General features: G+C 48.4%; 2 protein-coding genes and 2 non-coding genes across 7 annotated transcripts in view; 1 reads left to right on the top strand and 3 right to left on the bottom strand.

The window, feature by feature from the left end:
- Window positions 1-12,975: 12,975 nt before the first annotated feature.
- On the bottom strand, window positions 12,976-18,323 carry LOC116833605 (large ribosomal subunit protein uL11). Its single transcript, XM_032795223.2, has 6 exons — window positions 18,191-18,323; window positions 17,601-17,674; window positions 16,549-16,647; window positions 15,490-15,571; window positions 14,412-14,498; window positions 12,976-13,070 (listed from the first exon to the last, which is right to left on the bottom strand). The coding sequence occupies exons 1-6, from the start codon at window positions 18,225-18,227 to the stop codon at window positions 13,033-13,035; spliced, it is 417 nt and encodes a 138-aa protein (XP_032651114.1). The 5' UTR covers window positions 18,228-18,323; the 3' UTR covers window positions 12,976-13,032.
- On the bottom strand, window positions 14,634-14,761 carry LOC116833628 (small nucleolar RNA SNORA65). The gene has a single exon (XR_004375737.1). It is a non-coding gene; the product is annotated as a small nucleolar RNA SNORA65 (small nucleolar RNA).
- On the bottom strand, window positions 15,817-15,946 carry LOC116833625 (small nucleolar RNA SNORA65). Its single transcript, XR_004375736.1, has one exon. It is a non-coding gene; the product is annotated as a small nucleolar RNA SNORA65 (small nucleolar RNA).
- Window positions 18,324-18,335: 12 nt separating the features above from the next.
- LRSAM1 (leucine rich repeat and sterile alpha motif containing 1) overlaps window positions 18,336-22,600 on the top strand; it is a 59,226-nt gene continuing 54,961 nt past the window's right edge. For 2 of the 4 annotated variants that reach the window (XM_032795192.2, XM_032795175.2), the window contains exon 1: window positions 18,336-18,873. Coding sequence is in view for 2 of the 4 variants with exons in the window: in XM_032795175.2 (XP_032651066.1) it covers window positions 18,858-18,873 (16 nt within the window). In the remaining 2 variants the exon portion in view is untranslated. Of the gene's footprint in view, window positions 18,874-20,938; window positions 20,997-22,600 lie in introns of those variants that run through there. The other 2 variants (XM_075060552.1, XM_032795167.2) reach the window with 2 other exon arrangements.

Here is a 22,600-nt window from a genome sequence, read left to right as displayed (position 1 = left end):
TACAAGGGCTAATCTCAGTGAAGAAAAATTAAACTCCCTTTCTCTCCTGACAATTGAAAAGGATCTAACAACTTCTCTGGATTATACAGAATTAATTAATAAGTTTGCCACTCAAAGGTGTAGGGGTAAACAAATGTAATTACTTAGTACTCAAATACTTTTATTTCTTTCATTGTATCTACATAAAATAAAAATTAAATATTTGATATAAAACCGGACTCCCGTTTCAACACGGCGTTTTGGATCCATGCGCCGTCCCGCACTACAACCAAAATCACGCTATACAGACTAAAACTAAAACAAGTTCATATGGGGCCAGCTTCTGTGGGTGGCAATTATTTCAGGTCCTGGGGGGGCAAAATCATTAATCTGCCACTGGAGATAGGGCCTGATTCGAAGAGGTTCCCAGTGAAACTGGGACAGTTGGCAACCCTAAGGGTGGAAGCCAGAGGAACAATACTGGGAACCAGAAGAAACTATTCACATTCCTGATCTCCTGAGGGAATTTCACCAAAGATACCCTGACAAGCCAGGGCCAAGGGCCCCAGGAGAAGCCCTCAAGGGGGATACTGTCAGGAAGTCAGGTAACTCCAGGCATGGCTGCCTGTGTGCTTACCTGGGCCCAATAAACCCTTTTGAAGACCTGGGCCTCACTACAAAGTTACCTCACCACCTTGTGTTGACCTAGTTGTGCATGTGTCTACATGTAAATTTGTCTCCCACCTACGTAAGTGGCCTGTTACGCTAGCATAGTAACACCACTTCCCTGAGAGGCACTGAGCCACGGTTGATGTGTGGAGATTGATATAGTACCTATGTCAACTCTAAGAGTCCTCCAGCAGCTGTCCTACATTGCCCCGCACTGACTTCTCCAGGGTGACCATTATGAACTTCACTGCCAAGGGGTCACAGAGACTGGAAGCCCCCTTGTCCCGCTCCACTTTAAAGCCCTGTGAATTGTTGAAATTCCTGTTCCTGATTGTCTGGCTTGGTGAGCACATTTACCAGCTCTCCATTGTTGAGTGCAACTACCCAGCTGATGATGCCAGCTATATGTTCCAGACGTGCTCCTGCCTGAGGTAGACAAGAGGTATTGGATCTCCTGGGCCTGTGGGGAGAACAGGCTATGCAGGCACAGATCCAACCAGCTGTAGAAATGAAGGTATCTATGAGCAGCTTGTTTGGGGGATCCAGGAAAAGGGGCACATCAGGGGCCATCAGCAGTGCCATATGAAAGCTGAGCTGCAGCAGGAATACCAGAAGGCCAGCAATTGATCTGGGGGCCAGCGGGGGACCTGCTGCTTTTACAATGAGTTGCATTGCCATACTTTGTACATACACTACAGTGTCAATATTTCTGAGAAGCCCAAGTTACAGGCCTCTGCCATGTACAGCAAGGAGAAGTAGAAGGCAGATGAGGAGGAGGGTTATAGGGAAGGTAATTGGGAGGATCCAGCTGTGCAGAGAGCTAGGATCTGTTTTTGACTCCACCACATTCTAGCCACTCAAGCACAGGTGAGCTCAATGGAGAGGAGATAGGACACTCTGGTAAGGGTGTACATAAATTTTCCATTACAGGGGTGTCCCCCCCCCCCCCGCCCAAGATATCAGGATACAGCTTTTGATTTTTCATCAATTTACTTGTGCTAGAAGAGGGAGAGTGCTATGATTTCATTCCCCCCCCCCCAGAGTAAGGCAGGAGGTGGGGGACATGCGGCGCAGTTTATTTATGTACACAGGGGTGTCCCTTGAACTACCTGAAGGGGGGTTCCAAAGAGGAGGGAATGCAGCTGTTTTCAGTGGTGGCAGATGACAGAACAAGGAACAATGATGTCAAGTTGCAGTGGGTGAGGTCTAGGTTGGATATTAGGAAAAACTATTTCACTAAGAGGGTGGTGAAGCACTGGAATTGGTTACCATCCTTAGAGGTTGTTAAGGCCCAGCTTGACAAAACCCTGGCTAGGATGATTTAGTTGGGAATTGGTCCTGCTTTGATCAGGGGGTTGGACTAGATGACCTCCTGACGTCCCTTCCAATCCTGATATTCTATGATTCTGGCTCTGCCTTCTGATTCTGCTCCAACCACTGGGCAGCACTGCCTACATCCCTGTGTGTGACAGGGAGTGCTGTGCTTGACGCAGTATCCAGCACTCCTCATAAAAAGGAAAAGGATGATGGTGTGTTCCAAGTGGTATGGTTCTCATCCCTGGCTTTCCAGTAGTTGGTCATGAGCTGCTTAATCCTCTCTCTGCACTGGTCACCAGGCTGGTGAATCCCGAATGCTGCCAGCTTCTTCACTATTTCCTCGTATACATGGTCATTCCTTGTTAAAAATCACACTTTTTGCTCATATCACTGTCATAAACAGATAGCTAAGGGTTAATGTTTCTTTTACCTGTAAAGGGTTAACAAAGGGAACCAAACACCTGACAAGAGGACCAATCAGGAACAGGATTTTTCAAAGCTTTAAGGAGGATTGTGGGTGTTTCTTGTCTTGGGTCTTCTGTTTGTTCAGTGCTCCTCGCATGACGAAGGTTAATCTTTCCAGTCCTTCTAATCTCGTTTCCCAGTGTAAACTACAAGGGAGCAAATTATAGTTTTAAATGGGTTTGCTGTACTTGCATCTGTGTTCTGGCCTGTGGAGTCTTGTGTTGAGTTTGCATAAGATTAAATTGTATTGTTTTGGATAGAGCTGTTTATCCCTTTTCTATGTTTACTCATTTTCTCATAAGTTGAAAACCCTGTATCTTACTCAGCGTTACAGAGAATGTTATTCTATTCTTCTTTTCTTTTTTTATTAAGTTTTGCTTTAAAGAAGCCTGTGATTTTTTGTTTCTAGTTGACCCCACCAGGAAAATTGGATGGGAAAGGAAAGACAGGGGAGGGAAGATCCTCTGTGTTTACTTCCCTGTGTCCAGCTGGGAAAGCTAAGGGGGAGGAGATGATCTTTTCTGTTTCTTGTCTATTGGGTGTCTCTATTGTGGAAGAGAGGGGACAGGCCTTTGGTATTGTCGATTTAAAGAGGCTGCATCAGTAACTCTCAGGTAGCCAGAGAGGAAATTCGGGTGGGAGAGGTGGGGGAATGGTTTTATTTCCCTTTGTGGAAGACTCAGGGTTCTGGTCTTGGGGTTCCCCCATAGAAGGTTTTGGGAGACCAGAGAGGGAGCCAAGCCCTGGAAATCACTTGGCTGGTGGCAGCGATATCAGATCTAAGCTGGTAATTAAGCTTAGAGGGTTCATGCTAGCTTCTCAGTTTATGAACGCTAAGGTTCAAATCTGAGTAGGAAGCTATGACAATCACACCAGAGAATCACCAAAATCTGGCTGTGCCTATGACCCGGAAGCAGTGTGCTTGGCAAAGGACTTGCTCTGGGAGTGGCCATTGCAAATGCAGGCGCAGGGTCAATGTGTTTGCAGCTCAGCAGTCAGAATAAAATGAAAGGGTTAAATACCGAGCAACTGTACTGGAACAAGAGGGGCCACTTCTGTGTCTTGGGAGTCATGTACCACTCTTGGGATAGAGGCTAAATAACACAACAGTGTCAGCAAACTCTCAGGGCTTGAGTCTGGGGGGCCTTGGCCCAGGCCAAGCTGTGTCCACACTGTAAAATGATGGCACTTGGGCCCGAGCCCCCAGGGGAACCAGACGTGACCCTTCCACTCCTGTGGAGTTCTGGGCCCAGGCCCAAGTCAGACAGAATTGTGTGTACTCTAACAGGGGTTTGGGCTTGCCCCTGTGTCTGAAGCCAGGCTTGCATCGTAATGTGTACATACCCTAAGTCTCTCTGATGGGAGCCCTGCTGTGCAGTGTCTCTACACTAGAGGTTTGAACTGATGTAACTTCTGGGACAGAGTCCCCTAGTCTAGCCAGGCTCCAAGGCAGAGGGGGAAGTGCCTTCCATAAGGTCACACAGGAAGGCTAGCAGAGTGGTTCCAGCTCCCCAGGGCTGCTGCAATAAGGGAGAATGGAACCTACAAATCTTCAGAATACAGGGACTTGTTGATGTCATACAGAGGGGAGCTATTGTTCCACCCAATGGCTGGTGGACAGCCCCCCCGTCCCCTGTGCCTCCCCAGACACAAGGGCAATACGTCGCAGAAATGGAATATCAGCAAAAACTCACCAAGTTTTTGGCCCAATACTATATGAACGGCAACCAGCACTGGAAACCACATGGGAAACCATTGCTTAACAAGCAGCACTCACAGTATCACTGGTAACGTTGGGCAAGCATGTTTAATGAAGGGGGCTTTTCTTGGTGCCCTCTCGTCTGCTGGGGCAACTCCTGTGTGACCAGGGGTTCTGCCCTCAGGGTTGATCACACACTCTGGAGGTCCCCATCTGAGTGTTTTCATTCTGCCCACAGAATCATGAGATTCTGATGCTGAGCTCATGTTTGAAGTGTTAACTCAGGTGTCAGGTTTGAGCTATTCGCTAACAGGACACCTCCATGGCAGGGTTAGAGCCCCCTTCCCTTTGGTTCACCAAGAGTTCAGGGAAATAGCACTGGGACATTGTGCCGTTCACAGTCGGGTCACAGATTTTAGTAAGTCCAGACTGCTAGTGACCAAAGAGCATCACGCCCTGACAGCTGTTCAGTGGCTGGGCGGCTGCGAGGTTGGTGGTCTCCAGTCACAGCATTCCCTCAGTCTGCCACTTCCACCTCCATGGGCACCCTTGCCTGCAATCCCAGCAGCATCCCCGGCTGACTGAGCTCCATGATCCATCTCAGGGCTGGTGTGGGCAAGATTACTGCTGCCTGAAACCAGCACTGAATGCTTGGTCACTCCCTAGCACAACATCCCAGGCCAAGCCCTGTGCACAAGGGCTGGCCACAGATCCAGTTCTTTACTGTTTCTTGTGCTGTCTCTGTTGATTCCTGTTACAGTCTGTTTGTGCTGCTCCCCACATGCTCAAAGGCGCTGGTACAATTCTATTTTATCTGTATTTGAAGCTGGCATCAGCTCCATACCTTAATACTCACCTTGTCACTTCTGTGTGTCACGGGGGGCAGCTCCTCCCAGAGAGGGCTCCGCACTGCCCAAGGCTGTGGGGAGGGACTGATGCTCAATGTGTCTTGTTTGCAGGGGTCGTCTGAATAGAGAACCCAGCACGCTTCTGTTTCCACAGATCAGCGCGCTGAAGGGCAGCAGTAAGTATAAGTGCCTCAGATGGCCTAGGCTAGGGGGAATCCTGCCTTTGACAAGGCTGCAGACCAGAGATGAGCTCAAACTGCTTAGCTCAGTGGAGCTTGGGGTGTTCAGATCCAGCATTTTGCCCCAGAGCCATATTTAGTAGGAATGAGACTCTCAGCAGGAATGACAATACTCTCTTCAGCACAAGCTTTCCGGGGAGTTTTCACAGTGAAATGCTCTACCCTAGGGCCAGCAACTACTCCTTTTTATTTATTAACAAATGGCTGCTGCTGGAAAGCGGGGCCCTCCTTTCCCTCAGCCAGGCCGGCAAAAGCTCCCTTCCTGCCGTCACCTGATGCTTCCCTGCTGCCAACCATGTACCCCCTGCCCTCCTCCTGTTGGGATACATCAAGGAGGCAGGTGTGCGCTATGCAGGGTGGCCATAGTCTGTCGGTGGCTACATTAGTCAGGCCGCAGGAGGCAATGGAGGCCAGCTCCCTCCCTTCCGAGTATTGTCATCCCTGCTGAGATTCTGGTCCCTACTCAATATGGCTATGGGGCAAAATGCCAGATTTGAGCACCCCAAGTTCATCTCCAGTTCCTACTGGTCTCCAGGAACAGGCACACTAAGGGGCTTTCACTGGGGTCTAGGGAGTAGCACTTCGCAGCACACAGTTGAAGGGGAGGGAGGAAGGTTGGCAGTAGCACAAACAGCCAGGCTCCCCATTTGCATGCCCGTCTGTCCGAGGCCAAGTCCCAGGAGAAAGCATGGCTAGATTCCTAAAGCCCCAGTCAGATTAGCTAGCCCATGTGTGGGGAGGAAGCTTCTCCTGACATTCCAGAACTGCCCAATGCAACCACAGTTGCACCCTAAAACGCTCTGCAGCTGGCTCTAACATGGTGGCCCATGGTCCCCACCACAGAAGAGGCCCTGATGTTTGTGCACAGAGCCCAAGCCCCAGAGCGGAAGAATGTCAGGGAGGAGAGACCCCCCTGTGGTTTGGATCTAGGATCCAGCAGCCCAAATATACACTGACATCACAAGCGAGGTGTTTGCACCCTGCAGCACTAGCTGTGCCAGGAGCCCGCCCCATTGTGCCAGGGCAGGGAGGTGCCCACAGCACAAGCTCTGTGAGGCAAGGCCAACCTATGCCTCCTTCTGCACATCTACTGGAACAGCTGCTCCTGCTGTCCTCCACGATCCACTCAGCTCTGTCTTCAGCCAGTTCTCCTCAGAGGGGACTGCCCCCCCCCCCACTCTTCTCACCGAACCATACCCCTGCTTTTCATGACAGGCCTCTCCTCTTCTCTCACCCTTCCAGTCCTGCCCCCAAACGCTACCTGCTCCCACTCTCCTCCCCACCCCACTGGGACAGGCTCTAGTTCTGGGTATTTCCCAACCAGTTGGCTCTGTGCCCTAGTGCCTTGCGCTGCTGCTGAGTCCAGCTGAGAGGCAGCTGGCAGAGGGGCTTGGGGCTCCTGTGTAACCACAAATGGGTCTACGGTGTTTACAAGGCATAGCATTGCTGTGCTAGAGCCACTGCCCACATGCCAGGGCACTGGCTTGGGCTGAACCAACCCAGGGGTCTGATAGCTAAAACCTGGGACAATCCTGAACAAACGAGGGCTGCTGGCAGCTATGCTTCCCATGAAAGCCCAGCCAGCCCTGGAACAGCCCTGGAGCATGTAACTTACAGAGGGGCATGGACCCTTTACCCCAATGAGCTTGGCTCCTTCACCGCGTTGTGCTGTTTTCCTAGGCTATAGAGAGGCAATGGATAGCCGGCCACCACTGGTCATCAATGTGGATAGCCCTGGACCAGCTGCCTACTCGCCCCCGAACGTGAGCTGCAGGGAGAGCAGTGCTCCAGCCTACACCTTTGGGAGGAAGACACCCCCTAGAGGTACTCAGTGGGATGACCTGCTTTCAGTCACTGACCAGCTATCTCACCGAGCTCCCTGGGGCATGAGCTGTGTCTTTGTTCTGTGTCTGGACAGCACCTAGCCCTGTGGAGTCCTGGTCCAGGACTGGGCCTACCCCAATCCAAACAATACTGGTATGTTTAACTTTTTGCCCTGAGACAGGGAGTAGTGAACTGCACAGCTGTGGCTCTGCAGGCATCTGTCTGTCTTGGTGGCTTTGTTATTTCAGTCAGCTCTCCCCAAGTCCTATCAAGCGGTAGTATATGTGGAGCAAAGGGCTCCTGGATGAAGGAAGCAGCTCCCCAAACTTACCCTTTGCTGGTTGTTTTCTCCAGAGGGTGGAGGCCGCAGATCCTGGCAGAAGTCCTGGTTCCAGAGCAAAAGCCCCTTTACCAGGAAGGCGGATTTTAACACTGAGAGCAACGTAGGTGATGCTTGTTTTTCTCATTGGTTGAATCTTCACAAATTCCTCTCCCCCCCCAGAGCTCAGACTGGAAAAAACAGGAGATTGTGTTCTCCCAGGCTCTGTCCTCTGCCAGCCCCACCCATCTGAGACCGAATGAGCCACAATAGCATATTCTGTCTCTCACTCCTCTGGCTGCAAAGAGCCTTAATGGTGGGGAAAAGAGATTATTGCATGGCCCTGGACCTTTTGCAGCCATTCACAGCAGCGCAGAGCCAGTGCAAAAGGCTTGCCATTGGGAACTGGCAGCATTTTACATCCACTCAGCAGGTGTTTTACACTGGTGTAAATGACTGTCCAAGGCACAGGGCAAGGATGGAAGAGGCTCAGACTACAGTTGAGCCTGCGGCCAACAGGATGACACAGGCAGTCACATCACATGGAGAGGACACCTCAGGCAGTAGGGGAAGTAGATGGCAAAGACAGTGTAGTCACAAATATCAGAGGGGTAGCCGTGTTAGTCTGGATCTGTAAAAGCAGCAAAGAGTCCTGTGGCACTTTATAGACCATCCAACGAAGTGGGCGTTCACCCACGAAAGCTCATGCTCCAAAACGTCTGTTAGTCTATAAGGTGCCACAGGACTCTTTGCTATTCTGAAACCTGTGACTACGCTAGCAGCAGCCGTGTTAGTTTGTATCTGCAGAAAGAACCAGGAGTACTTGTGGCACCTTAGAGACTAACAAATTTATTTGAGCATACACTTTTGAGTGCAGTCACAGCACTTAAAAGAGCTTTACATCACCCAGTAGAACTGGAGCAGCCTGAAGCCTTAGCAGCTGAGGCTCTGGAGTCTGCAGGCTGCTCCTGATCACCCTGACCATCACCCTTTCTGTTAATTGAGGAGTCCCTGAGTGTTCTAACCCCCCTTTCCCCACAGACCCATGGTGCACGAGTCTCCTTGATGCTCCTGCAGTGGGATATGCCCTGCACAGTAATGTCTGTTGCTTTACTTAGCTCTGTGCCTTGATAAGAATAACTCTGTTCTGGTAGTGGCCGTCTCCATTCCACTACACTCAGCCCTCGACCCTGGGCCCCCGGCAGGCCAGCAGACCAGGGTACCCGAGCTACAGCATTGGGAGAAAGGGGAAATTCAGCCTGGTAAGCAAAGGTGAGTGCTCTGATCAGGGCCATAAGCCGGTGGGGCGAGCAGGGCAGCAGCCGCAGGCACAATGCCATGGGGGCAAAAAAATGACCAAAAATAACCCTGTAGGGGGCACAAACATGCTCACTCACCCTGGATGCTAAAACGCTTAGTTAACAGCTCTGCTATTAAGACCGAATCCTCCCCCCAGGTTCCTGTGCCCAGTAAGGTGGGCTCGTCTCTGACCATCTTCCCCAGCACAACCCTCTGGGCTGCTGTCAGACCCGCATGTGCCCTTCTTGGGGCAGCTAAGGGCCTATACTTCACTGCAATGGGTGGGTCCCTCTCTTCTGCCTAGCTGATCTCAGTGCAGCTCTCAGCCTTAGCACTACTCTGTTTTTCAAGGCCTCATTTAAGAAGCCTGCTTCCCAACACTGTCCTCTAATAGTTTATATTCTGCTGGAACTCCCTAGCTGTTACCCCTGCAGACACTGAGAAGAAAGAGCTGGCATTTTACCTCTTAAAAGGACATGGTCAAAGGTTTTTCTTTCCCCCATTCTTTTTCTTCACTGTTACTCAACCTCATAAAATTTTGCCCACTCAACAAGGGATGGGAGTTGAAAAGGCAGGTAAAATACACATTGAATCAAAAACCTGTTTGCTCAAACACAGCGTTGCACACTGTAGCTGGTTGTTGAAAAGTCACACCACCTGTATATTATGGGAGTTACGGTCCTAGGGCCTGATTCTATGCTGTTAGCAAGACAATAGGGCAGACCCCAATACCACTGTCTCTTCAATGTGTCTCCAGATTTGTTTGTTTGTTTTAGGCCTGTTTGGTGTCACACTTTCCCATTTATTTTTCCAGATGCTCACATTAATCCAGCACCAAATAAATATGACACAACACCAGCTTATTTCCAGGTGTTGCAGACCTCACCTTCTTACTCTATAAGAAACCGGCCACAGGGGACTCATCAATGGGACAGTTCAGGTAAAGAAAATCAAAACCCTCTGTAATTAAATCTGTTGCTCTCTGGCTGCATACACACTTCACCATGCAAGCTGAACAGCAGTTAGCTACAGAGTACTCCTTGTTCTTTTAACTTCCCACACACTCTCTGCATTACTGCAATTCATAGAATATCAGGGTTGATAGGGACCTCAGGTCATCTAGTCCAACCCCCTGCTTAAACCAGGACCAAGCCCCAGATTTTTACCCCAGTTCCCTAAATGGCCCCCTCAAGGAGGGAGCTCACAACCCTGGGTTTAGCAGGCCAATGCTCAAACCACTGAGCTATCACCTCTCCCTTTTTCTTACCACATTCCCATTTCTCTTCCCCTCTGAGATTTTTCAGGGGAAGGGACAGAGCAGACAGATGCCATTGTTGAAAACATAGGAATAGGTTGTGTCAAGCTGGACACTAATAATTTCCACACTCATTGGGAACAGTGAAATGGCACCAACAGAAAAAACTGATCAAGCAGAACTTACAACCTTTATGAAGATAAAACAGATAGCAGCAGCCAACCTGGGGGTCACATACTTTGTCAAAGCTCAGTATAAACTAGGAAACATTCAGTTCCATTCTACATGGGAAAAGAACCCACAGCAAAACAAGCATCTGTGACTTAGTCCAGTTATGGGTCATGACCCAATTTTTCTGCACTATCTTTTTTACAGTTCTGTGGTTTGTTTTTAAATCACTCCCCCCATCCACATTGCTATAGTAGCTAAAATGAAGTATAGATCTGGCCTTGGTTGGCATTTGGACCAGAGAATTTTCAGATTTACAAGATTGTCAAAAGTTTAGCTCCTATTTAGGTACCTGAAGAAGTAGCAAGGTTTTTAGGATTGCTCAGCATGCCCTTGAAAATATGACCTCAGAACCCAGGAATTTCTCTCCTGAAAGAGAGGAGCTGAGATAGATGGAAATAGGGACTGCTCTGTTCTAATTCCAGCTGACACCACTAAAGCAGTCAGGTTGGATAAGTCACTTGAGCTCTCTGGCTCAGTTTCCCCTTGTAAACTGGAGAGGTGAGCCGGGGTGCGAGGTAGCACATGCTAGGTAACAACTGCAAAGCATTTTGAAAATGAAAGTTTGGACAGCTGCCTATTGTTCATATTTAGATGTATAGCACTGCACACACACTATCCCTGATCTTCACACCATGGAGAGAGGAGGGTGTTCTAATTCAGGCTGCCTTGTGTTTTCAGTTACAAGTTGTAGCCTGGTTCAGACAGACTGTATAATTGCCCTGACAGGAGTGGATGTTTACTGAAGAAAAAGCCAGGACAAAAATCATGTGCAGAATGTGGTTCTTACACATGGATTAAAAATTTTAGGAGTAAATCCTGTGCTGGTGAAACTGCCATTGTCTAGTGTAAGCGAGACTGGCCCATTGTAAAGTTACTGGTGCACCAGGCACAAATAACCAAAAACATGCACTGGTGTTTCTACCTAGGGGGACTGAATATCCTGTTTTTGGGTCTTTTTCTTATATAGATTCCTATACCCCCTCCCCCATCCTGATTTTTCATATTTGCTGTCTGGTCACCCTCTTCCTGCCATTCATGTATTTGGCTATTGTTATGTGCAGTTACCCAGCCTAGCTCTAGAATTACTTTTAAGCTCTCTGGAAATCTAGCTCTTCAAACATTCAGTTTAAGTTAGCACTTTTCCACTGAAAGGATGGTTCACTTATTCTAGCATGTAGGCTCCTGCACCAGGGTCTCTCTATAACTGGAACATTTAAATTAAAACAAAGCAGGCTGCAGCACTTGAATTTAATTGGGTCTCTATACATCTAAACAACCCTGACAGACATCAAGTAGGACAGAAGCAGCTATAGTGTTGGTTGTTACAGCTGTAGGTGAAATCCTCACACTCCTAAGATGCATTTCACATGCTATGAACACAGCACTAAGATCCTGTTTTCATGTTACGAAAGCCACTGGTGAAATGCTGAGCAGAGACTCTTGAGGGAGCCTTTTAGTACCAAGAAAAGGGCAGATAATCCACAAGTTTAAAGTCCACCAGCTGCTGGATTCTCTTCCTTCCAGGGAACATGCCAGGACCAGGATTATATGACATTGAGAAGGGGCACATAGCTCGTTTGCCCAGCTCCCCAAGTGTTATCATCCAGGGCATCAGAAGACCTAAGAGACACGAAACTGGGCCCTTCACAACTCTTTGAACAGGAGCTGCAAAGACCAAGTAACTTTGCTCAATTTCCATCTGCTTGACAGCAGCCAGCCAATGTAGCGTGTTCATCTAAAGAGGCTCACAAAGTAAACACAGCCTAAGACTCTTTATGCCGTATACTCTATTACTAAGTTACCTCCCTACACTGTGATTCTGATCTGAAACAACCTGTTAATTCAGAGGCAGAAGTACAAGCCCAGTACACCTAAAAAGCTTGGAGCTGTACTGTAATAATAGGTAGCTTTTGCTGTTAGAAATTGAGGATGCTGCCATTCACCATACATTTACTAGTAATAAACCCTTGAAAATTGAAGATTTGAATTGGACTAGGTGCCTATTAAACACTAAGACTGAGGGTGCCTGCCTTCACTGCCACTCAGGTTGAGGAGTTTGGGAGCACTCACTTTTTACCTGTATTAAAACTGATTTATCTAAGTATATTTAACATGGTTGGGTGTTCAGGAATAACTTTCCATTTAAGATGGTAGCGTTATGTAATGTCAGGATCACGCTGTATCCTGTTTCATCACTACCATGAATGAAAGCTTCATAATTTAAATAAGTTAGTGCTTAAGCTAGCCACTTGAACAATTTGCCTGCAGGCTGTACTACATTTTAAGCCATGGCAGTTCTCCATAGCCTACACATGCAAAGATATATCAGTATTATTTACGCTCTTCTAGCTGTTAGATACACATAGCACTCAAGCTTAAGTTAAGATATGCAGATTTACTATTCTGAATAAGCCACCTGCTGGCATCATAACATATGACTAAGTAACTTCTGACAAGCAGTACATATATTTATGATGGCAAGTTTTAAGAGGGATAGGGAGTTAGAAGTTAAGCAAAGCCAGCCTGAGTACAGTGGCACTTTATGTTCCACACCGTGAGGTATAGTCTCCATTAGAATTAGAGGCAGAGGCAATCTCCACTTTTAACCTTTGTAACATTTCTGTAGCATGTTTTCTCCATTTCAAAATTCAGGCGGTATCTTGATTACAACCTGTGTAGCTAGTAAATATTAGTTCACTATGTGACCAGAAAAAATTCTGTAATCTTGATGTGGCATAATACAGATTGTCTGGAACCAACCATGTGTTTAGATTCCAGCATTTTGCACCTTCAGATGACAGCCTGGATTCTGTATTTAAACTACCAGATCATTCTCAGACAACTGCAGGTTTTATTGAGGTTTCATAATTGTTACAAAAAAATCTTAATTAACTTGTGTTGTGAGTTCTTGGCTTCTGTATTAGCTCTGTTGAAAAAAGAAAACAACAAGACTCCCATTAGTAAAAGAGATATTTGTTTATAGTCAATGCTAGTCAATTTCAACTAAGTTTGAGACTTACAGCTGGGCACTCTATTGTGCCACTGTTGATGTCATCGATGACATCATATGCAGCCAACAGACTGGCAGTCCGTGGGTGAGAATCTCCTTAATGGTTCTATGTAACAGCACGAGACTACATCTTAGCCCCACCCCACAACACAGGGTGTGACATTGAAACAAAATTCAGGCTGGTCTGAGTTAGCTCTAGAGCTGGGGGCCGGGGGGGGGGGGGGGGGGGGGAGGAGGGAAGGAAGAGGAGTGTCCCTGCTAGGCTGGTAGCAGCAGTCAGTGACTTACAACAGCATGTTAATTCCTGAGCACCTCTCTCTCCCGGTGGAAGTCTGTTAAATGCTGAAGTGTTTGATGAATGGGTACAAGGAGGCTTGGCATGTGTTATATGGTATGCTCCTGGGGTCCAGTGACCCCTAAAAAATATTCAGTGGAGGTGCAGATCCCTTTGGAAATCTTAGGCATAGTCTGGGTATCACCAGAGATCGATGGCTCACAGGTTGAAGGCCACTGCCCTGTGCCATTTTTCTACCTATACAAGCCATAACTTCCATCCCCAGTGGTCTGCAAGGTGCATTAGCAGGATTCACAGCTGAGGGCATAATGAGCATGCCCTGGTACATGGGTCTCCTGCATGAGTGCAGAGCACTGACATACCCAGGAGATAGTCCTGAAACATCAGTGACCTTTCCAGGTTGACAGGAAGGTACAGAGGACCTTCTTGAAGGAGATTCACATGTTCCCTTAGTATTCCCCCTCACAGCTGACTTGGCTGAATGTATCTCAGTAAGACAGGCCTGTTACTAAATGGGTCTGACCAACTTCTAAAACGAAGGTATCTTGAGAAACTGAATCAGATATGCAAGCTACTCAAGAGGATTTATATTGTAGTTTAGAAAGCTAGCTAATGCCCAGGTATCTGTCAGCAGAGGACCAGCTAGTCCCCTTGGGGAACAGACTGCACTGTGACAGGGTCAGGAATATAGGGGGAAGACACATGTTCTGCCTCTGCCAACCTGACTGTCCAACGCTCATGAATCTACCTCTTCACACCAGGAAGTATTGTAAGTTAAAATCTACACCAGAGGCTGAAGTTTCTGGCATGGAGCCCAGAGCTGCATTGCAGGCAAGCTAGACAAGCAGGATGAGGGTCTCTGAACTCAGATGGGCTGCAGAAGGCTAAGTTGGTTCAGGCACTCAGGACCAGCCTATGGTAGCCACCACAATAGTAACCCCCTAGCAGCATACTGCTCTTACCAGAAAGCTCCCGAGCCAAGGACCTGTGCCTCATCTGGCGTGCGATGTTTACTATCTCATCAAAGCTGACACTGCCACTGTGTTTAACTGTGAACAAAATCAAATCACTTCTGAGTCAAGAGTGTTAACCAAATCAGTTCAACTTCTCAGCCCTGGGAGTGGAGAGGGTATGGGGATAATACACCAGCACACTCATTCCTTATGAGGTCTTGGTTTATCATCTCGTGTTCCCAGACTTTGGCACAGAGTTACCCACAGAGAGAATCACCCTGTTTCCTAAGCTGGTGTATTTTATCAGCTCATCACTGGATTGTACCAGCCACTTCATACTAGACAGGTACAGTGGCAGGTGGCTGTTTTACCAAATTGTTAGACAAGACATCCTCCAGCTAGTTCAGGGGTTCTCAAACTGGGTGTCGTGACACCTCAAGGGCTCAGAAGTGGTCAGCTCCAAACCCTGCTTTGTCTCCAGCATTTATAATAGCATTAAATATAAAAGTGTTTTAAAATTGTTGGGGGGTTGCACCCAAGAGGTTTGCTGTGTGAAAGGGGTCACCAGTACAAAAGTTTGAGAACCACTGAGCTGGTCATACAAGTACAGTGATCCACAGGCAAATAATTACAATTCCCTGCATCCTAGGGAGTAATTTTCCCTTCGATAGATTTGGATTGTACTTCTGTGCCTTTCAGATTGGAATCTCAAAGTGCTTCACAACATTAATGAAGCCCTACAAGGTTGGCAAATATTCCCATTTTGCAGGAGTAAACTGGAGGCAGGCAAGTTAAGTGACAGCCAGCCAGATCTGGGGTGGCTGGATGCACCACTTAGCACTAGTGACCAGTGGAAGTTAGTAAAGCGGGGAATCTTAGGGGGGGAGGGATAGCTCAGTGGTTTGAGCATTGGCCTGCTAAACCCAGGGTTACGAGTTCAATCCTTGAGGGGGCCACTTAGGGATCTGGGGCAAAATCAGTACTTGGTCTGACTAGTGAAGGTAGGAGGCTGGACCCAGTGACCTTTCAGGGTCCCTTCCAATTCTATGAGATAGGTATAGCTCCATATATTATAAATTAATCTTACTGTTCTTCTGCTTCTTCCTGTCACGAGGAGGCTCCTTGAGGGCTTTGATGATCAGGGCAGAGGCAGAAGGGACAACCTCAATCTAAAAGGGGGGAGAGGCACATGTTTTCTTTAGGCAATACTGAGGTCAGAAAGCAAATCCAGAATCCTTGACAGAAGAACTAGTCAGTCTCAAGACAGAGCTAACTAAACACATCCTCCAACTCACACAGAACTGTAATTAGTCTAAATGCATTGTATTTACTAGAAAATAATTATGATCATCCTCCCACCTGTGTGTACTGGACATGCTTGTTACTATTCTTCTCTATGGAAAGACATGTAACTCAATGTTCCCAGCCTTTCGGCACAGAGCTCTCCACAAACAGAACAGCCCTGCTTCCTAAGCTGGGGATTCCTCTCAGCTCACCACTGGAGTACACCAGTCACTTCAGTACAAGACAGGCATGGTGGCGGGTGGCTACAAGTATACTGAAGAACAGTTGGAATATTTCTGTTTGGCACAGTGTTCCCCTGGTATAAAAACTTGCTCTCCATCTCCCACCTCCAGTATTTATCAGTCAAAGGTTACACCTGAAACTTTCTCTCAATACTGTTGTTGTCATGGTTCCAAGACCAATTGGATACCAACCCTGGCAGACTGGTGAACCCATTTGTTTCTCTCCATTCTGTTATTAACTGTGACAGTTGGTTTGATGCCTGCTCTTGACTCAGACACTCACTATTTCTGAGCACAGTGAAACACACAGCACTGTCAGTCTAGACAGCCCTGAATTACACACTAAAATGCAGCTGCCTCTGGATGGTGGGCCAGAGGCAGTTCTGGCCTTGGATACTCCCCAGCTCTTCAGAGCCTACAGAGATTAGGAAGGACTTTGTTTTTAAGGTCTTGTCCAGGAGACCCCCACACAGTAAACTGCATGGAACTCATTTTATCTACCTCGAAAGGATGAAGGGCTGAGTCGACCCTGCCGGGATTGACATTTGTGGTTCCAGCAAATCCAGGTGTTTCAAACCTGGCGCTTCTACCACTAAGCCATCCCTTCTGGCATTTAGTACCTGAGCTTGCCTGTTCTGGATAGTGAGTTTCACGGTGATCCTCAGCCCCTTCCAGTCACCTGTTGCCTTGGCAATGTCATCACCAACCTTTTTGGGAGACTGAACACAAGAACAAGCATTTAATTGACTCTCTCTTCAGAGTGAGATTTTCCAACACCCATTTGTTTGAACTCCTGTATTATATTGTACACTTCATGCCCTGTACCTGGAGTTATTTTTATTGCTGTATTTGAAAGATTTCCCTCTTGCCAAACAGCTCAATTCACTGATGTGGGCAAATACAAACCCTCTGGAGTATCTCTGCAATCTCATGGAGAGAGAAATGCTTCAGCAGAGCAAGCCACAAACCCAGAAGTGGCATCAGGGACGGCTGAACACACATTAGACAGCTTTCCCTCTGCCCTTACTGGCCATTTGCACCAATCCACTCCCACCCTCAGTCATTCCCCATCACACTTCTCCCTCCAGTCCCCCCAAGAACCCATCTCAATACCACAGCCCCCTCACACACAGGAAGGTGCACTAACATGTTCACACACCACACTAAAGAGATACAATAGCCCAGTTATACAAAAACAATGCTAAATTCAATTTCTTGCAAGTTTGCTCTCTGCCCAGTCACAAATATCAAATTCACATCTATGACAACCCCTACAGCATTTTAGAAGAGCCAAGTCTTTTCTATGTTGAGCAATTGTCATGCACTGAGAGTAGCTATACACTTTACAGAGATTGCCAAGACACTGAACAGAGTTCCTATCTAAAAGGGAAGCGGGTACACTGGATTCCTGCAGTAAAAGAGGCAACTGACTCAATCAGGAGTCATACCTACATACTTACATTTCAGCTTATGGCTATTCTGCAGGGGCGGGTTTAGACGGTCACGCTGGGTCAAAAATCTCTACCTTAGACTAAAGTAATTTAACCCTAATTATACCCCTTTACTAGATTAGCCATCCAAGCATCAGTTACAGAAAATTTTGGCAGCATTTGTTAAGCACATTTTAATACCGTGAGCTACATATAGTAACATCTTTCCCAGCACCACTTACCAAACCCAAAGGGCCAATTTTAGGCGCCAGCGCAGAAGTGGCACCGACCTCCCCGCCGGTGCATCTCAGGAACACTGCGGCAAAAGCAAACAGGCAGGTCAGTGAGCGCACACAGCGCGAGGCCGCTTGCAAGGCTTGGCTGCTGCCACCTGCACCCAACGACAAACCCCGGCGGGTCCGGCTGTGCGCAGCACGTGCAGCCTGAGCTGCCCGCGGAGAACAGCCACGTGGCACCCAGGGCCCCAGCCGGACGGCAGCTGCGCAGGGGAACCCGGCCGGGACGCGCCGCGCCTCGCCAGGCGGGAGGAGAAATCGGCCGATTTAGCGCTGCACGGCCCGGCCCGGCCGCCCGCGTTTTCGGCTTGCCGCAGGCCCAGGCGGGCGCTGCCAGGCCTCGGGGCGTGGCGCGCCCGCACCCCAGGCCGGGCACCGGCAAAGCAGACGCGCCAGCCGCCCACGTCGGACAAGCGGCGGACACCGCCTGAGGGAGCGCGCTCCCCCGCCCGGGCCCAGCGGCTCCCGCCCGCCAGCGCCCCGGGGGAGCCCGCGGCTCCCGCGCCTCGCGGGCCCAGGCCCTGCCCCCAACGTACCGACTTTGATCTCGTTGGGGTCGAACTTGGGCGGCATGGCGGCGGCGGGCCCGAGCCGGATCCGGGGCGCGAGACACGGGCAGCGGCCCCTCACCTCCCAGCCTACAACAGCGCGCAAGAGACCTGCGTTGCCGCCGATCGCGCAACATATACTAGCTGAGATCTCGCGAGACAGATGCAAGCCACACCCTGGCCACCATGTTAGCTGTGGGCAAGAGCCTCAGGCGGGCGGGGAAGCTCAGCCGCCATGTTGTGTGTGGGCAAGGCCCCCAGAGGCCCGCTAGCCGCCATCTTAGGTGTGGGCGGAGCCCCCAGCAAGGAGGCTTGGTCGCCGTATCAGGTGTGAGTACAGAGCTCCTCGGAGGGAGCGGCCCAGCCGCCATGTTATCTGTGGGCAAGGCCCTCAAGGAGGGAAGGCCAAGGCGGGGCCTAGGTCTCTCCCCTTCCCTCAGAGCAGGCCTGGCTCCTAGCGAGGAATGGGTGGGTCGCACGATAACAAATCCCCCGTGTAGCTGCAGGTCCCTATGGCTCCGGATGGCGGGGAGGCTCGCTCCACCCCTCACCAGTTCCAAGCCTGGAGAATGGGAGGCTCTGGCTTCTTCTGTGGCGGGAGGTCAGGTCACGTGACCCGGCCGCCGAGGGGGCGGGGCACCCGGAAGTCCCTGGTATGACAGCGGAGAGTGGTGAGGAGGGGAGCGAGATCGGGCGTGAGAGGAGCCCGCCGGGGTCCGTGCCGGGGGGGCCGTGCGGGCGGGGAGGGGCTGTCTGTGGAGCTCGCCGCCGCCGCCGGCCGTGGCCCCGGGCTCGCTGAGGCTGGGTTGGCTGTACCACCGCGCAGGTGCCATGGTCCCGTGGGGCTCCCCCTGCCAGAGGTGTCCGTGACAGACCGAGTAGGGGGGAGCGCCCCCCTCCCGGCCCCGCTGTGCGGCCTGAGCTGGGAGGGGAGCGGCTGCTTGCCTTGGCGGTGCCCCTCCTGCAAATGGCCCGTCAGCCTCCCGTCCTGGCCAGAGGCCCCTTCCTGCCCCCGACAGGTCCCGCGCCCAGGGGAGATTCTGGCCGCACGGCTGAGTGGCTGGCTCGGGGCTTGTCAGTACTTCAGAAACAGGCTGGCACAGTCTCCCTTTGCACATCGCAGGTGATATAAGGTGCATGATAAAAGAAGTGTATCACAGGGCCGTGCAACTGAGCGTGCTCACAGGGGTGAGGTGCAGATATACCCAGAAAACTGTTAGAAGAACATTATTAAAGGTTTGAAGTTCAGGCATGACTCAAAGTTAGGAAATACTAGAATTCAGACAGGAAATAAGGTGTAAATGTTTTAACAGTGAGGGTAATTAACCACTGGAACAACTTACTAAGGATTGTGGTGGATTCTCCACCGCTGACCATTTTAAAATCATGGCTGGCTATTTTTCTAAAAGATCTGCTCTAGGAATTATTTTGGGGCAGGTCTCTGGTCTGTGTTTTATGGGAAGTCAGACTAGTTAATCACAATGGTCCTTTCTGGCCTTGGAATGTATGCAAGAGTGCTTGTGCAACCTTAAATCAGCCTCCTTGCGTGTATGCATGGTACGGTCTGTAATTACATGGTCATATGGTATCTGACATGTTGACACCCACATGTGTCATCAATGTGGTTGGAACCTTTAGATCCACGTCATAGACCTCTGCCACTTGAGCTAATGGAGTAACTGATAGTAGGTTGTGCACTGGAGGGGAATAAGAACATAAGAGTGGCCATACTGGGTGAGACCAATGGTCCATCTAGCCCAGTATCCTGTCTTCCAGCAGTGGCCAGTGCCAGGTGCTTCAAAAGGAATGAACAGATTGGGCAATCAAGTGATCCATCCCCTGTTGTCCACTCCCAACTTCTGGCAGATGGTAGGAACACTCAGAGCATGGGATTGCATCCCTGACCATCCTGCGCAATAGCCATTGATGGACCTATCCTTCATGAACTTACCTAATTCTTTTTTGAATTCTTTTGTGATTTTGGCCTTCATAACATTCCCTGGCAACAAGTTCCACAGGTTGACTGTGTTTTGTGAAAAAGTACTTCCTTTTGTTTGTTTTAAACCTGCTGCCTATTAATGTAATTGGATGAGCCCTGGTTCTTATGTTATGTGAAGGAGTAAATAACACTTTCTTATTCACTTTCTCCACACCAGTCAGGATTTTATAGACCTCTATCATATCCCCTCCTAGTCTCTTTTCCAAGCTAAAAAGGCCCGGTCTTTTTAATCTCTCCTCATACGAACTCATTTTTGTTGCCCTCCTCTGTGCCTTTTCCAATTCTAATATATATTTTTTGAGATGGGGCAACCAGATCTGTGCATAGGATTCAAGATGTAAGTGTCATAGATTTGTATAGAGGCATGATGATCGTTTCTGCCTTATTATTTATCCCTTTCCTAATGGTTCCTAACCTTCTGTTAGTTTTTTTGACTGCTGTTGCACATTGAGCAGATGTTTTCAGAGCACTGTCCACAATGACTCCAAGATCTCTTTCTTGAGTGGTAACAGCTAATTTAGACCCCATCATTTTGTATGTGTAATTGGGATTATATTTTCTGATGTGCATTACTTTGCTTTTATAAACTTTTAATTTAATCTGTCATTTGTTGCCCAGTCATCCAGTTTTGTGAGATCCCTTTGTAACTCTTCATAGTCTGCTTTGGACTTAAGTATTTTGGGTAATTTTGTATCGTCTGCAAATTTTGCCACATCATTGTTTACTCCATTTTCCAGATCATTTCTGAATATGTTGAACAGCACTGGTCCCAGTTACAGATTCCTCTATTGTGAGGTAATATTTATATTGTGAGGTTATATTTACCATTTATTCCTACCTGTTTTTTCCTATATTTTTAATCAGTTACTGATCCATGAGATGACCTTCCCTCTTATCCTATGACTGTTTACTTTGCTTAAGAGCCTTGGGTGAGGGACCTTGTCAAAGGCTTTCTGAAAGTCCAAGTACACTATATCCACTGGATCACCCTTTTCCATATGTTTGTTGACCCCCTCAAAGAATTCTAATAGATTGGTGAGGCATGATTTCCCTTTATAAAAGCCATAGTAACTGTTCTCCAACAAATTGTATTCATCTATGTGTCTGATCATTCTGTTCTTTACTATAGTTTCAACCAATTTGCCTGGTACTAAAGCTAGGCTTACCAGCCTGTAATTGCCAGGATTGCCTCTGGAACCTTTTTTTAAAAAAATGCGGTCACATTAGCTATCCTCCAGTCATCTGGTACAGAATCTGATTTAAATGATAGGTCAGCACAGTTAGTGGTCTTCATGTGATCTGAGTGTTCCACCCATCCCACTGCCTCCCTGCTTTCCCACCTTCTGCTTTTTCACGGGCTCTTGGTTCTATTTTCCTCTCCATCCCCTGGCTCTCAGTCGCAGTCTCCTTGTGCACCCAATTCCAGCCTATCCTCTCCACACCAGTTCCATGCCTTCTTGCCCAACCAGCCTGAATTTCCAAGCAGTTTCCAAGCAGCTGCCATTTAAAGGATCCAATTTGCCAGACAACCGGTTGAAATTTCTCCTTCTAAACTGCTCATCCTGCCCTTCACAGCAATCTTCAGTCTTGGAGGAGGGGCATAGTTAAGGGCCCACGTCTCACAACTGATTGGGGATAGAACCAGGTCTTCACTTTCCACTGGGATGCCAAGCACCCAGTTCTAGCCCTGGAAGGACCTGAGGTATCAGACCTTCCACTTCCCTCGTCTTTATGTCAGAAAACTGTTTTAATGTTTAGAGGTCTTTACAATATGTTATTTACAACTGTCCTCACCTACTGCAGCCTTGCATGTTTGGGCGTATATAATCTACGGCAGCCTACCTTTGTAGGTGTAAGGCCCTGAAAATCGTATCAGTTTAGAAACCTAAAATCTTGCAAACACTTTTACAGTGTTTGACATATATAAAATATATGTGGGGATACGGTAGGCATAAAGAAACCCTGCCTTCCCTGACTCACTTCTGCCTTCACTCCTTGTGAGTTATGCAGCCACCCCAACATCAGCCAATAAAACCTTTGTAATGGACCAGTAACATTGTGTATTGTGTGTGTAAATTTCTACGTAGAGTATCATATTATAAAGCACTAGGTGTCATTCAAACAGCCAGGTCTGGATTGGTTGAATATTCCTGATTCTCTCGTTCTGCATCTGGTGCTAGCTGCTCTTAGTTTAGTTCTGACTGCTGTACTGTTCCATTTGAAGGTTATTCTGAGGGAATGAAAGCTGCCATATTTTTCATGAACTTAATGTCATTATTTTGTTATTCATATTATAAATCTTAATAATGGCTGGTGCTGTGATGGGACTGTATCTGCCATATACATGTATAGCAGATAGTAATACATAGTCCCAGTCACAGCTCATCTGAGAAAGAATC

This window comes from Chelonoidis abingdonii, chromosome 24, assembly GCF_003597395.2.
Source record: "Chelonoidis abingdonii isolate Lonesome George chromosome 24, CheloAbing_2.0, whole genome shotgun sequence".
Taxonomy (NCBI): Eukaryota; Metazoa; Chordata; order Testudines; family Testudinidae; genus Chelonoidis; species Chelonoidis abingdonii.
This window is presented reverse-complemented; position numbering and strand designations above follow the sequence as displayed.

Excerpts from the sequence above, each read along its gene's own strand:
- LOC116833605 (XM_032795223.2), bottom strand. The coding sequence starts at position 18,227 with ATGCCGCCCAAGTTCGACCCCAACGAGATCAAAGTCG. Across the intron at positions 16,648-17,600 it reads AAATTGGCCCTTTGGGTTTG|TCTCCCAAAAAGGTTGGTGA; the intron begins GTAAGTGGTGCT and ends TCTTGTGTTCAG. Across the intron at positions 13,071-14,411 it reads CTTGGCTCGGGAGCTTTCTG|AGCTAATACAGAAGCCAAGA; the intron begins GTAAGAGCAGTA and ends TTTTTTCAACAG.